General features: G+C 36.7%; 1 protein-coding gene across 3 annotated transcripts in view; it reads right to left on the bottom strand.

Annotated features, from left to right (window-relative positions):
• The window catches only part of LOC149529093 (ABC transporter C family member 2-like), a 327,664-nt gene that overhangs the window by 172,070 nt on the left and 139,260 nt on the right, over nt 1–16,334 (bottom strand). For 2 of the 3 annotated variants that reach the window (XM_089810974.1, XM_089810975.1), the window contains one exon: nt 3,980–4,045. The exons of the other annotated variant lie outside the window; for it this stretch is intronic. In XM_089810974.1, coding sequence (XP_089667100.1) covers nt 3,980–4,045 — 66 coding nt within the window. The remainder of the gene's footprint in view (nt 1–3,979; nt 4,046–16,334) is intronic. 3 annotated transcript variants of the gene reach the window in all.

Here is a 16,334-nt window from a genome sequence, read left to right as displayed (position 1 = left end):
AGTATGTGGAGATTTGACTGAAGCAAAGCAGGCAGCATTAGCTGAGACATCGAAGGGAAGGGGTTTAAAGAAAATCGACATTCAGGAGGGGCCATGGCGATGTCTAATGGACTTGGTCAAGAGCAAGCTCACGGGATCCTCTGGGGCATCCGATATCTCATTACCGCAGGTGTCCATGATGAATGGAATAATGACTGGAAAAGTGTACGATTGGGCGTATGTGCTGGCTGAACAGATGCATGAGTTTATGACTCTCCAGCACAAGACCTTCTATATGCCCCATTACGCGATTGGTCTCTTCCTTGATGCAGCAGCACGGATGATTCCAACGGATGAGTTTGAGGCAAAGCCTGAACCACTTGCTCCGGGAGAACCTCCTATCATGCGCTGGAAGCACTTGGACACAACCACTGGGCAAAAATGTTTTGCAGGCCAAAAGAGGCTTCGGATGGACATGGCAGGTGATACGGACAACGACTGACAGGAGACATCTTCTGAGCAAGACAGCGTGGAGGAAGAAGAAGGGGAAGGCGAGGATGATGAGGAGGTTCAGATTGTCACGGCTACCCCCTTGCTATTTCCGCATGCTACAGTTCCGGTGACTTCCGAGTTGGTGCCAGGAGGTCTACACATGGCTCACATTCCTGGGTTTGGACAGACACGACGACCGATATTGATGACTAGTGGATCCCACCAAACAATCACACTAGCTGCACCGTGGCAACACGGGGTACGGCCTCCTCCTGTCCGACCGGGAGTTGGATTTGCTGTAGGCTTTGCCCACCTGACAACACCCGTCACCCGAGAGACTTCTTCAACCCCTGCTGAAGCACTTCCGGTAGCAACACCCGTGGCACCTGCTATAGTTCAGCCAACAGCAGTTGTTACCGTGGCACAGTCAGCAGAAGTTCAGGAACTTCCAATAGAGAACGCACCAAACGGAGGAATGCAAGAGTGTACGGACCCAGCGCAGTCCGAACAACCAGAGGTGATGGATAGAGCTAGTGTTTTTCTAAGGCAACAGTTTCGACTCGTTCCTGACAGGCATGGCCCGTCCATTCAGTCTCCCAGCTATTCCGGAGTAGCACCTATACCAGAGCCTCTATCTCAAGAGGAGGGAATGCCACATGCCGTGGTTGCGCCCACAGCAGAGGAAGCGGCACTGGATGTGGGCATGGCTCCCGCTGATGAGGAGGAGAATAGTGATGTGCAATGGTCATTGGAGGACTTCGCCAAGGAGGATTACGAGTCGGATGAGGACAGGTGCAGGGACTACCTCAGGACTATGAAGTCTGCATTGAAGAAGGGGCATGATGTGGTGATGTAGGCTCTGACTCGACGAAAGGAGTGGCATTTGATCCGAGCGTATATTCGTGGGATTTGTCCTAAGCGATTTCAGACTTGTTTTGTGAATAGAGGTTGGCTGGCAGTGGAGACACCAGAGATGTTGGCAGATTGGGCCACTAAGCCAAAGTTGGGACCAAGTGACACTCCGATGATGAAGCTGGCACATGAGATCATGGGATTGTACAAAGAGGTTTACTATGCTCGGCAGCGCGCAGAGGCGGATAGGGCAGCAGACAGTGTTGCAGCTCAGAGATCCCTAGCGGTTGAGCAGGAAGCAAGAGAAAAGTTAGCCGTCGACTTGGCCGACCAACAGGCAGCCTGGGCAGCAGAGCGGGCAGCACTATTGAAGGATATGGCAGCAATTGTACAAGATAAGGATGCGGCTATCTAGGATAAAGATGCAGCAGAGCAGGAGTTGCAGTTGGCCAGGAAACAGGCTATGGATGCCGCGCTTCTACTGAAGGAGGCCGTAGAGGTTAATTCACAGATTTAGACAGATCTGCGCATCCGGACAGACCAGGTGTATGAGTTACGTCGCCAGCAACACTCTTTTGGGACACCTCTTTCTTCTCTCTAGTATTTCTTTTATTCTTTGTGGGTTGTCTCCTAATTTTGTTAGTCGTCAGGAGATGACTTTTCTTTTTGAGGGGGATGATGTCGTCGATAGAAATTGTGTATCAGCCGACGGGTCCCTTCGAAAAGGTTTTTGTTATGTAGCGACATGTTGTATGTAGCCGACAGACTCCTTCGGGAAAGTTCTTCGGAAAGTATTTATAACCCCTTCGGGAAGCTTTGTAGGGATCTTATCAATCAAGCATAATGTACTGTTTGGCCTATGCGAATAATAATAAGAAGTTCTGCTATTCATATCCATTGTCTGTGCGTTGCTTTATTTTTCCTGTACAGTAAACACATTTTAGCCAATATTATTGACAAAGTTGAGTACAAATATGAAGTCTTAAGAGGAGACACCCATGGTTTGGAAAACACAATACCTAGAGATTTAAAACACCCCCCCATGGCATATTTTAAATATGGACTTTGGCAAAATATAAATCCCATCTCAGATCTTCGGATTTCAAAAATCATGAAATTCGATTTGGGGTATACTTTATCAAATTGGATTCCAAACCTTATTTCACTTTTGGCTTTCACGAAACTTGGAGAGCTCGGGAGCAAGAAGAACTCTTTTGCTAGGGTTTGAAGAAAACATATGCAGCTCGATTCCATGAAATGTAGACAAGTAAGGTTACAGCTGCTTTATTAATTCTCATGCGACTTTCTGGATTTTCTGATTGTTTTTTTGTTTTTAGAGGTCTGGACTTCTTGTTCCACTATTAAAATGTTTAATAGTTTTCTTTAAGCTAAGGTTTTAAGTTTTAGCTTTCTAGTTAAGTTTTCTTCTCTCTCCCCTTTTCCTGGAAAGTCAAGTAGTTTTTTACAATGAGAGTAAGCTAAGAGCCACCCTTATCTAGAGATTCACTCCTTTTATAGTTCACCCACAACTTAGGAGTGTTTGCATTGTTATCTTGAAATGTTAAATTATTGTTGAATTTGATGAGGGTGTAATTTCAAGTGATAACAGAAGTAACAAACAGAAATTTACTAATCTATTGATTACTTATTCAATGAATGGTTGATGATTAGAACAGCCATTATAATTAGTAATGCAAGCACTGCGGTTAAAAATGATAGCACATTTTCTATAAGTATTGGAAAGATGTGATTAAGGAAAGGGTGTGTCTATTCCCAAATAAGAGAGGCAACCATTTGATATCATAAGATATTTATAGAGATCAATACCTTCCAATCATTATTGTCAGATTACTTCTTGTCTTATGCTAATCCATATTTGGATCACTTGAGCGGTAGCGTTCTCAAGGCCAATTGGTTGCATGCACAAAAAGGTAGCAATCAACAACAGCACCATAAACATTTCATACTTTAAAAAAATTATTTGGTTGAATGGGAGACTCCTGCAATTGACTTTTATTTTAACAGTCCCATAAGCTTAAGAATTTACATAAGGGAGCATTACAAACAACTCATTGACTTGCTCCACTTTTTATTATGATCTACTTTGTAGATTACACTGTAGTTCATTATCAAGTTCAAATTCTAAAATAAAACTGTGTACTCATAGTATATTACTATCTAATAACGTACTATGCATTGCGTAATGTAAACAGCAATCTGAATATTGATGGAAATAATAATATTCAATATTCATGATCTAAACTCTCAGTCTTTGTGTGTATCTCTGTGTGTCCATGCCTGTGAACAATTAAATCATCTTAAATATTAAAAACACTAGGCATTTTTTACCTAAGGTTTTGGGTTCATTAAATACTGATGGTTTGAAAAGGCTAATATATTTTTTCAGCTGTTGATCTATTGCCAAGAGAGATTCTGCTACCATGAAATATTCGATGAACTATTTGTGAATTCCACAAGTAATTTTGCTCATAGATGTTTACTACTCGAGTTATATGAGTTAATGCCACTACTACTAAAAAGATTGCTGCTGCATACAAAGATTTTCTACTATGAAATATTATCTAAATTATTAGAGAAATATGCATCTGCACTTGCTATTTTTATCTTACAAATCTATCTAAGACAATTTCAATACCACTCCTAAAAAGATCGCTGCTGCATATAAATAGCCAATCCATGCAGGATCTCCCCGTTGCATTGACTGCATGAAAAAACCATAGTATATAATGTCAGTAAAAGAAAAAAACACCAAGGCATTTCACTCATCTTAATTTATTCATTTACATTAAACTCATCAAGTCATAAACCTCAATAGGCAATTCCAAACAAATTGCCTTCAGTCCCATATATGATTATATAGTTCTCTCAAGGTGCTAAAAGAGGCATTAAAATCAAATAAAGTAGTGAGGGACATATCCTTTCAAGATCCATCAAAGTACTGCAAACAAAATAGATAAACTTCAGAATTATGTCAAGCACTGGCCGAATAGTACAAATAGATACACATTCACGAATCCTCTTATAGACATTTAAGCATTAGTGTTTGGCCAGCAACAAAAACCACACTCACATACACTGCAAAGTGTTGAAATAGAATAATTTTAAGAGCTTCTAGAAAAAATTGTTTAATTTGTTAACATCAATGTGTTGGGTTGGTCATTTGGCACATCACATTGTCCTATTTCTGCATGTTTGGTTATCTTTGGCTCTCACTTTAATTTTAAACTATTTATATACATCTTCTACAGAATCTTTTACTTCCAAAACTATTACATGTGAAAATATCATGTACACTACACAATTATTTGATCTCTAATAAGTTAGGGATGATAATTAATAACAGAAATGCCAAGGACAGGAATGTATATGCCACCTCACAAACTTTTCCAAACCTTAAAATATCATTCTTAATTAATGAAAAACCAAATAAAAACAATGCAGTCCATTGAGGGATTCATAGATGTTTCAAATTATGCCATTCCTGGTTTTCCAGATTTTTTTAATCACATTGAATAAAAGTAGATCATAAACATTTTCTCCAATATCTTGCCAAAGCTGTAATAACAGTTATCTGTTTTAATTTATACTGCCACAATAGATTCTAAACCACCATTGTGGACCCGTATAACTCACCAACCCATTCATTTACAGAAACTAAAGATGCAATCTTAGAGAGAAAAGGGACCAAAGATTGAAAAGAAAATTGTTAAAATTCAAATATTGCAGATGGTAGCATTGATCTTATAACTTGAGGCAACCCATATAACAATTCATCTAATTGTAGTCATTCTAGCTGTTTGACAATTCCTTAAAAAATTTATGTAAAAATTATGGGCTTCCTAAAAAACTACAAACATGAAGCTAAAAGCATTATGCATTTGCAGATGACAAAAATTAAGTTAAAAATGGGGGAATTTCATTGTTTACTCTCCTACTGTACTTTGACAGAGTAAATAAAATCGCAAAGTTACAAAGCATAGTAAAATAAATAACTCGTAAGATCTTGCTTCTCCTGCAGGATAGTAACGATGCAAGGGGCCTCTTATGCACCTCCACCTCTTGCATTCAGTCATAAATATGGTACAATGAGGTAGATCACCTCTAACAAGGAAAGATCTATCTTTGCTCAACATATCCAAAATGATATAGCTTTATTATCAATTGTAGATATGTAGTGAGCACAAGTACACATATATACGACACAAATGTTGGTTAAAGCTAACAACCATTGATAGCTATTACCTGATAACTAACAATAGGTCAGGTACTAACACAGATAACTACATAACATTATTATTTATTACATAGCCATTTATAAAGTGTAAACACATACACATAACCAAGGTAAACTATAGGTAAGGCCTTCTTTAAATTTTCTTTTCTATCATAAAAAATATATGGTTTAACTTCCTTAAATTACTAATATATGAATAGATATATGTAAGGTATATAATTAGAACATGGAAACATATATATTAGTACAACGAGATAATGACAAGCTATATGGAAAGTAACAAAAATAATGAGATGAGTATTTTTATTATATCTTCAATATTATTCTTATTACTTTTTGTGGTCAACCTCTTATTTGGAATTCTATACGTACTATAAGAGTTATTTGCCTTGATCTTTCTCTCCGAGGATGTTCTTGCAAGAAGAGGGAGATTGATATTAAGAGGGACACTTGACACTTCATCAAAGGCAACCTTGAAAGAGAGGAAACAAGCAGTGGATATGGTAAAGTCAACTTTTGATGATCTCCATTGTATTGATTTAGAGGGAGTAGACCATGTAGAGATGGATTTTCCAGAAATTGTAGCAATCAAAGGACTATGACTCATGAGTGTTATTTTATAATTATATGGGTCTGCCCCTTGTGTACATCATGAGGAAGTGACAACTTCCAAATGATTATCACTTGTATTTGTCGAAGTTATTGGAAGGTGATGATCTTACAATAACTTAAATCATGATATACATTTTGTGTAAATGTTGAAAGAGATCATGATCAATTATATCTTGCAAATCAACAACTACGTATTAGATGTCATTCACTTGATGGTCTATGAGTTGTTTGTATAGATATATGGTAGGTATTTGGTGAATATCATGTGTTGATATTCTGCAGGCTATTACCTTATTGAGTACTTGTTGAATATCATGTGTTGATATTTTGCAGGCCATTACTGAGAGTAATTGGTGAATATCATACATTGATATTCTGGAGGCCAATATTCATGTTATCAAATGTGATATCAAATGGTGGAGATCTTTTGATCAAAGATTTCCTTAAAATTGTGTCATTCTTAATATTACCAATGGCATAACATCAATGTGTTTATCCTACCTATCTAAGAGGGAGTGTTAATGTTTGGTAGCTTTACTTGGATAAACCCATGAGGCAAAATTGAAGATATATGTGTGTGCATGTGTGTGTCTAGTTCAAATAATCAATTAATTGTAATATTAGTTAAATAATAATGAATAGACATGTCTTTGGATAGGACATGTCTCTCCATGTGTTTTCGACAAAATAAGAGAAATATCGTTGCTCTGGGAAAACATATACCAAAGAGGCAATGCTTAGTACATATGCAACAATCCATGAAAATTAACATGTGCGGCTAGAGTCAGAGATATACCAGATCACGTGTATCAACACTTCTTGCAATTCAATGTTTGTAACCATATATTGTTCTAGATATTTTCCGTTAGGAAGCTTAAAAAAATTTTTCCTTCTTGTAGCTAGTCCTTTGCATTTGTCGCGCAACAATTGCCCAAAACCATGTCTACAAATGAGAGGGGTCCATGCCTGTAAAGTGCTTTGAAAGGAGTCATCCCAATCGACATGTGATAAGTTGTGTTGTAGAAGTATTCTCATAGATGTAACCATTTGACCCACGCACAAGTTGTGCTGAAACATAGTTCTGGGGGTACCCCACCAACAACTTGTTCAAGATTTTTTGTTTTCCCATTGATCTAGGGGCGACAGCTGGTACTTGGCAAAAACTCGGTCCGTGCCAGTCAAAATAGTTGTGGTCCAAAAGGTGCTAAGAAAATGACTGTCCCTGTGGCTCGCTATGTTCTAAGGACACCCACACAAGTGAAAAACCTCCCTAAAAAATAAGTCTGGCACTTGTGTAGCCTAGAACTTGATGGGAATGCTGAAGAAGTGTGCATACTTCATCATCCTATCAACTACCACAAATATGCAATCTTTTTCATTTACCTTTGGAAGTTCGGTGATGAAATCTATTGAAATACTATGCCACTTTTCTTTAGATATTGGCTATGGTTTTAACAAGCTTGTCGGTAATGTGTGTTTGGATTTGTTTTGTTGACACATCATGTACTCAGGCATATACTTCAAGACATCATTCTTAACTCCTTTCCACAAGAACCTCTCCCTAATCTGCCTATAAGTTTTGAGGAATCACATGTGTCGAACTAACGGTGAAGCATGCATTTTGTTCAAGATTTTCTGATTCACTATGGATTTAGGTACCAAGAATATCCCATCCTTTTAGTAGATGATGTCATCAACTACCCTGTTTTGATCATCCCGAATGTCACCATCCATTAGCTTACAAACAAAGGTGTTTTTGGGGTATTTAACTAACAAGCACGCCTTCCAATTGACTAAAATTTGGGATAATCAACAAATGGATGGTTTTCTTGACAAAGTATCTACCACGACATCATTCTTTTCTTATGAATATTTAATATCAAAGTCGCAGGCCTGTATCTTAACCATTTTTGTTGTCTCTCATTCAGATCCCTCTATTCCAAAAATTAACTCAGACTGTTGTAATAGGTACAAAAAACAAACTTGCCCTCACCTGATATTGTGGAAACTTGGTCAAGGGATGCATAATGGCCAACATTTCTTTATCATAGATGGATAATAACCGTTTGCCCTGGGTGAGCTTCCAACTTTCCAAAGGTATTGGTGTCAATACGACATCAATGCCCACCCCGAAAGTGTCACACTCTAAGATGAAGGGTTGAATAAAATATGGTAATGCACGGACTAGACAATAGTCATTGCCTCCTCAGATTTGTTGAAGATGTGTTGTACCCATTCACTCCATTGAAAAGAACCTTTCTTCATCAAAACTCTCAATGGTGCACTGTGATGAGAGAAGTCTTTTACAAACCTCCTGTAGTAACAGCACAGTCTGAAGAATCCTCGCAACTCTGAGTTTTTTGTCAGCAACCAATCAAGAATAGCCTAGATCTTTTCTTGGTGACTGTGTACTCCATATCTACTAACGACATGTAATGCCCCACTCAAGAACCAAAGAGAAATAAACCTAACATATCACAACATTTACTGAACTATATTTTTAATGTTTAAACAATATCAAAGTAACAATGCCGAAGTAATATACACATACACATAAATCACACATATGCAAATACAATACATGTTCCATTCCTCAAGAGTTCCTTAACATCAAGTCATGTTTTAGAAGTTATCTTTATTGGTTTAAATATTAAGAATAATGTTCATGATCATAGGGAAATAACAGATACATCATCTCATAAGCAAATGCATAAATACGACTAATACAATGAAATACATCTAATGAATAACATCCACTGCACATATCTATGCGAGAATAGATACATGTACATCAAAATACAAGATACATGATAATATATATATAATATCTATGTTCCTTGAGGACGCGTCCCCCCCCCTCAAAAGTCATTGTTTCGAGTCCCGGGGACTTCATTGGAGACTTGCATTTGTCCCCAATTCTTTAACACACAAAATTATAAAATAAACAAAAATGTCAATTTTGTTGTCCCTGTTTGCCACACCCCCTCCCCCCATCCCCAAAATTGGCAAAACATTGTTCTGTCCCGAAAACCCTTCCCGCTGTCCCCGATCGTCTCAGAAACTCAGGGGAATATAGATTATATATATATAAACTCAATAGAAATCTCAAAGATAAGAATAAGAATGATAATGGTATGACTACATCAACGGGCATCCAACATCTATCAATTTGAGGGAGGCCCAAATGGTAAGAAGCCACTACCTCCCAACTGCATGGTCACCTAATCAAGCTCTCACTTCCATCGTGCAGGGAAGGATGGTTCTCTTGATCAATTCCTCTTTTTTATGAAATAATTTGCATACAACTCTAACTTTCCAACTTAAAAAAAAGTGCCTTATTGCTATGATAACACCGGTGACCCTAGAATTGACGTAAGAACAACACTTGGGGCAGCAGTTTACTTTTTATATTTTGTGAAACAAAAAATAGGAACCTAAAGTCTCCTGCATTCGTTTCGAATAAAGACTCAAGCAAAATAACCAATAAGGCAGAAAGTCTCTTACTGGATACTCTCAATTTCAATAAGAACACATACAATAAAAGCCCAAAGTCTTTAAGTCTAACTTATTACAAACACTGCTATCTATTACAATTTGTCCTCCTACAACACAAAGTCTTCAAAAGTGCAAACTAGCTCTAAATGTAATAGGCAGCTCAAAGTTTGCAAAATTAAATTCAAATCGCTCTTGATCAAAGCTCCAAAATTGACAATCAATATCCAGAAAACGTCATCACATGACACCTTGAATCAACACAAAGTTTGAAAGCAAGTTGCCTCTTTTTACTGAAAGCGATCTGGTTTACATCCCCAAGCACGATGTCTTAGAGTGCACAATACAAATTGGCACAATTTTCTTACCTAGCCAAAAGAGGATTATTTACAATGATCTACCTCCTTTATATAAAAAAATACGACAGAGAAAAGTGGAGGAAAAAGTGGAACAACCTCAACCACCTTGACTTATCTCTAACTTCTTTGACTTTATTCAAAGTTGCATGCCTAATGTGATTGAAACTTAACTACATGAGCTAGTTGTACAAGGGCATGTTATCATGTACTTACAACAAAGATACTCTTTACATATAGCTTTCTTACTATTATTCTACTTAAAGCATATCAAAATCTGATTTGAAACATTCACATGGTATCAACTAGCTCTCCCAACTTCCGTGGGGACTCGCGTACAACTGTAGCATCTGGTTCACTGCTGTGTTACGAGATCATTGTAACCTTCCTAAGTGTGCTTTCTGCTCCAAATATCTATTTGCTACAAACCTCCATTTGATTCTGCAGATTCTTCAATAAATACTTCCATCTTGCATATGTATCTAGCACACTAATGTTAAAGTCATCCACTTCACGTTGTAAGTCGATGGCCTCTGTGAACTCTATAAGAACATCTTGATTCTTGAGTTCACTATCTTCAGCGATGATTTTGCATGATAGCACTCTAAATGCCTCTTTGATCATGCTTTCTTGGTTAGTTATCCTGGCTATTGCTACCTTTGCATCTTTTACAAGTCCTTGTAGAAATTTCTCTTTGTTGGTCATCACATGTGCATAATCATGTTACATCTCAACAGACATGATGACTTCGTACTTACACAAGACCTCCAAATCAATCTCCATCATGTTGTTCTAGGCACCAAGATTCCATCTAGCAACTTGAGTTGATGATTGTGACTTGAGAATGTCATTCAGTCCAACAGTAGTCCCTTTCCCTTTTCCTGGTGTAACTTCTCTCAACATTTCCGAATGGTGTGCCTTATGAAGGTTTCATTGTGTAAGAACATAATCATATGAGGAGTCCATAGCAAGTCGTTTCTGTGAAAACACGGATTTTAGGCAAGGTATGGATAGGGAGAATGGATGAAATGATTGTGGGCAGCAAATGAACAAATGGGTCAAGCTCAAAATGGCTCAAAAATGGCTAAAATAACCAAAAACAGATTTTTTGGAGTGGATTGCATATGCGAACAGCAAGCTTGGAATTAAGTGAGAAAGGGGAAAACTAAGTAACACATTGAGCATCTCATGTTTGAACAAGTGCAAAATGTGAAACTCTATCTGGTAAGCTTGTGGGAAAGACTTTAACCATAGGGAACCATATGGAGATACACGAAATGCGTAATGGTGGGGTTTTAACTTGCATTCGCATGTGAGGGAAAAATAAACTTAGCTTTCTTTTAAAAATGTGATTTTACACCCGACTGCTTATGCAAGTATATACAACTTTGGACAAGAAGAATGGAAGATAAAAAGAACAACTTCATATGCACAAAAACATGCAAATTTGAAAATGGAAATGAAAAAGATTTGCATTCACAAGAAAACAAATATATACATCAATGCCTTAAGGAAAATAATAAAGGAATTTTACCTCAACTACACCAAAAATGAGAAAACAAGTCTTTATCAAAATTTTAACCAAATCTAAAATAAAACCAAGAGATTTAGGATTTTAGATTTGTCCAGTATCACAAGACTTATATAGATTTCAAATTTCAAACATTGAGGATAGTAAAGATTCAAATGTGGACATGTGGAGATAGTTGGAGAGATACAATGCCCAAAAAAGCAGAACAAACTTTGACCAAATCAAAGCCATGTGCAAATGCATTCGAAAACGACATCTAGGGCATCATTTTGAGCTTGGAAATGATGAACAACAAAGCTGGAAATAAAATATATAACCTAGAAAGCTCTTTAGAATGATTGGAAACCAAAATCCACCAAGAAATGCAACATTTTTGGTAGAAAACATGACCTAGATGGGTTGTTTTTTACCAAAAGCATGTAACATATAACATGCAATCACTCCAAAAATTGCCGCTTCTGGGAAATGCCCAAAAATACCTTATATTTGAGTTCAAAACATGACTTTTTTGAGTGAAAACATGTGCCCAACACTTGTCGATACTTGGATGCACATTTAGATAGTGTTTGCATATGAAAATGATGCACAATGACCCTCCAAATCCACGCTGAAAGTGAAAATGGGATTTTCTGCATTAAACACACATAAAAAAATATTGTGTTTTTCCTCAAAAAATTGCCACTTTACCCTAGTTAGAGGAAAAATCAACTTTTGGGAGCAAACACATGTTATAAAATACATGCATAGCCACCAAAAATCGCTACTCTAAGTTGACCGTTTCAATTGCTAATGAAAACGTGTTTTTAGGAAGCATATGCATATTGGGAAATATATGCAACATGATATAAAATCTCCACTTTTGCTCCAAGTGAAATTTACAAGTCCAAACGCACGTTTCAATAGCATTTATTTGTTTTATAAAACATATGCAGTTGGCTCAAAAATCACCACTTATCACTTAAAATTAAAGGAAATCAGATTTTTTAAATTAAAAACATATGTATTTGGGTCCAAAATCACCACTTTGGCTTAAAATGAGTTAAAAACTCATCTTGATTTTACATACATGTAAATGAGTTTCGAAAACCCACTTTAAATGGTGATTTAAAAACACATGTATTTAATTATTAAAATGAACTTTAAGCACAACTACATAAGCAATCGCATTTAAAAAGCACATTTTTAATGATGTTGGGACTTAGAATTTATTGAAAGTAGATTTTCATGGAGTATTTTGCATATGAATATATGCAATATGAAATAAAAATCCCACTTATACACTTAAGTTGTCTCATGTAATTATATTTAATATTTAACTGTAGTTTTAATAAAGTAACATGAAAAATAACCTTAAAATAAGCTATTTTCATAAAACATAAAAAACTATGGTCAAATAAACTCAGAATGAGTTGAAATTTTAAAATGGACCACAAAATCCACTTTAAATATCAAATGTAACTTTATATCATGCAATTGTCAATAAAAAGCCCATTTTTATGAGACTTTTTATAAAAATATGCAATTGACCTGAAAAACCCACTTTTACCCTTATAACTTGAGCTAGACAACTTTGTTTTGGACCTAAGTTAACTTGAATCGAGCGAAATTCCAAGGGCTATTCTCCTAAGGATAAAACAAAAGGAAAAACTATTCACAACACAAAGAAAAACAAAGAAAAGACGAGAAAGTTAACCAAAATTTGAGTGTTTGCAATGGGAGAAGGAAAACTCTTCCCTACAAACAATTGGGGATAATCTCAATGGAAAACCTTCAAAAGAACACATAGACAAGCCTATACAGAGAACAATTTGGATATAAAGAATTTTTTAATGATGCCTCATCAATGCGTTAAAACAAAGAGGATGCGCCTATGAATAGGTTGCCTCAATTTTGTGATGTCAAAATTGAGGACAACACGATGCAATCACGTACTGTAGGAAGATCTAAGGTTTCCATTGTCTTTGATATGGCTTCAATTCTAACTATATCGACATAGGCTAATTTCACAACCTTGTAATTTGGTGAAAGAAAATCCCATGGGAATTTTGCTACTAATTTGTATGTAGCAAACTTGTTCATCATGCATGATCCAAATTCTTCAGAATCAAGATCAGTATTTACTCTGACACTTCACCCTGAGCTCATCTCCTCCTCTGTGACCAAGTTGTCATGTTTTGTAAGGACATTACATCCCATTTTCTCTAAATTACACATGATCTCTATTTCAATTGATTGGCAGTCATCTAAGGTTGCTTGCAACTTTATCAGAAGTTTTCTTAGCATCTCTTCTTTGTGACCCACAAGCCCTTGACATCTATAAAACGTTTCTAAAGATGGAATGACTTCGCATGCAACCATGTCATCCAAATTAGCATTAGCTATTTGATTCCAACCACCAAGGATTTCTTTCAAGGTATTATCTTCTTGATTCAAAGAAGCAATCAGGTCATATAACATTTCTTCAACACCTCAGATAAGTTCAAGAACTTTGACCACATCTTTGATGGCCTAAACTCCTTGAGGGACAACCTCTCCAAACCAAGTCTTTGCTGCTTCAATTATCTGTTTTTCTCGAGGTGTCTGAGAATTAGCGAATGACCTCGTCGAGATGAGCGACTTCTTGCTTAAGTTGATTCTTCTTCTCCCACAGCTCATGGTTTCTTTTTGACACATTGGCAAGTACATCTTGAGCATCCTGTAGACAACTCAGCTATGATTGTTTACTAAGTTCGATTTTAGTGAACTTGTAATCTAAACGGTTAAGTTCTTCAATTGGTTTACCAACCAAAGGTTCAGCAATCTTTGTATACTTCATATTTTCAGAATCTACCATAATCCTTAAAAAAATCTTGTCCTTCAAAGATTTAGACTTATTTTTCTTGATAGGAAGATTGTCTGGAGGTACAACAACCTTTCTTCTTTTCATAATGATCTTACCTAACCATATGGGAAAACTAAAACCCTCATTTGTAGAAACATGGATAGTAGCCACTACAAACATTGATCCTGATTGTATTTTTGTTGTGACAGCACATGCTTTAGTCTACACGGCTGAATTCATAGATGCCCAATGAGAAGATTTTGTCATGAAAAAATCAAAACCAACCATCGACGTATCAAGTGAAGAAGCTTGGCCTTCTATGAGAGTTGGGAAATCTTTAAACATATTTCCCAGATTTTCATAATGCTTAGCTGTGAAAATAGCAGGGGCCGCCAAAGAGATAGGGAATGGCAACATGTTCACCTCTGAAGCAGAGATGGTAGATGAAAGAACTGTGGAGAATGAATCCACGTCATTATCATATCATCCAAAAAGGGTGCTTCTTGAATGCATGAACCTTGAGTATTTGTCGGTCGTGGAGGATAAATGATCATAATCTCTACTTCTTCCTCTTCATCTTCCTCATCAGAATCTTCTTCAAATTCCTCCTTGGATTCTTGCTCAAATTCTTGAGTCTGTATAGGTGCTTGAGAAGATACTTGAACGGATTTAGATCCCTTTTTGCCTTTAAGCTTGAACTTGAGAGACTTAGATGGAACTAAGGAAGATACACCATCTTTGCTTGAAATCTCTACTCGAGTTGTCTTTCCAATTGGTCCAAAACTATCACAATCTACCCCAAGCTTACAATGTACTCTCTTGAGGCAATTGATTTTCAGCCATTCGTTAGTGTTTTCCAAGATGGATTGAAATCTATCAAAGATAGAAGTACTTTCTTTCTGTTTCCACTATATGGGAAAAGGACACTACTTGTCAAAACCAACTCAATGATATTCTGGATCAAGAATGTTGCAATCATTTTTAACATGAAAATTGGGTGGGATTTCAATTGTATTAAGATCAATCATTTGTTGCAATGCGGGCCAGCAATAATCCATCTTCATGATATCCATCTTTATGCGCAAATCGATCCATATGTCCTCTATGCAATGAACATGGGTGAATTTTTCTTTTGATCTTTGAGTGCATTCCTTGATAATAAAAAACAAACCTAGCTTTAAACTTCTTCAATGTGATTAGCTGAAGTTCTGCCTCCATATTTTTTGCCTTGTAGACTAAATTGATCATATACTGACCAATCACCAAGGGCTTGGTTATAGTCATACCAAATCCTAGCCTGTGTTCAGTATTCTGTTACATCTGCACCTACATCAAGTATCGGACTAACTCCATTACAATGATTTTATCAGTAGCATATCTGGGCAGAGTATATGATTCTCCCTTGAAATAGCCAACTCTCAAATAAGTTAAAGTTAGAAACAACAAAAAGATAGCACCAAGTTGATTTACCCTATTCCAAGCTTCATCTGATAGTCTCTTGAATACCAACTCTTTATCAAACTTACACCTAAAATGTCCAAAAAATGCATCTTGGAATCTCCTATAGTGATGCTTTGTGCTAATCTGATTTGATTGTTATAGCTCCAAATTGGAACTTGAAGCTGATCTCCTTTAGTTGAAAGTTGTGAGAAGGATCTCATAGATGCAGCAATGTAAACTAGGTAAGAGTTCATGTAAAATGGTCTTAATGTTCCCACATTGAGCAACTGCTCACATAGTGTTGTATTGAGAAGCTCTCCCCAAAAGATGGGTTCGTCATTGTCAAAGATTTGAAACATGAACTTGCACATCCATGGTTCAAAGTCACTAGATTCTTTGAGACCACATATCCTACTAAGGAGAGTTATCAAATCTTTGCACTCCAGCTTGAAGTTAGATCTGTGAATGGTCTTGGGTCATCTCGAAAAATTATTTCTTGACTTA

Source organism: Cupressus sempervirens, chromosome 11, assembly GCF_028749045.1.
Source record: "Cupressus sempervirens isolate cs-2001-9-10 chromosome 11, ASM2874904v1, whole genome shotgun sequence".
Lineage (NCBI taxonomy): Eukaryota > Viridiplantae > Streptophyta > Pinopsida > Cupressales > Cupressaceae > Cupressus > Cupressus sempervirens.
Note: the sequence above shows the minus strand (reverse complement) of the source record. Positions and strands in the feature narration are given on the sequence as shown.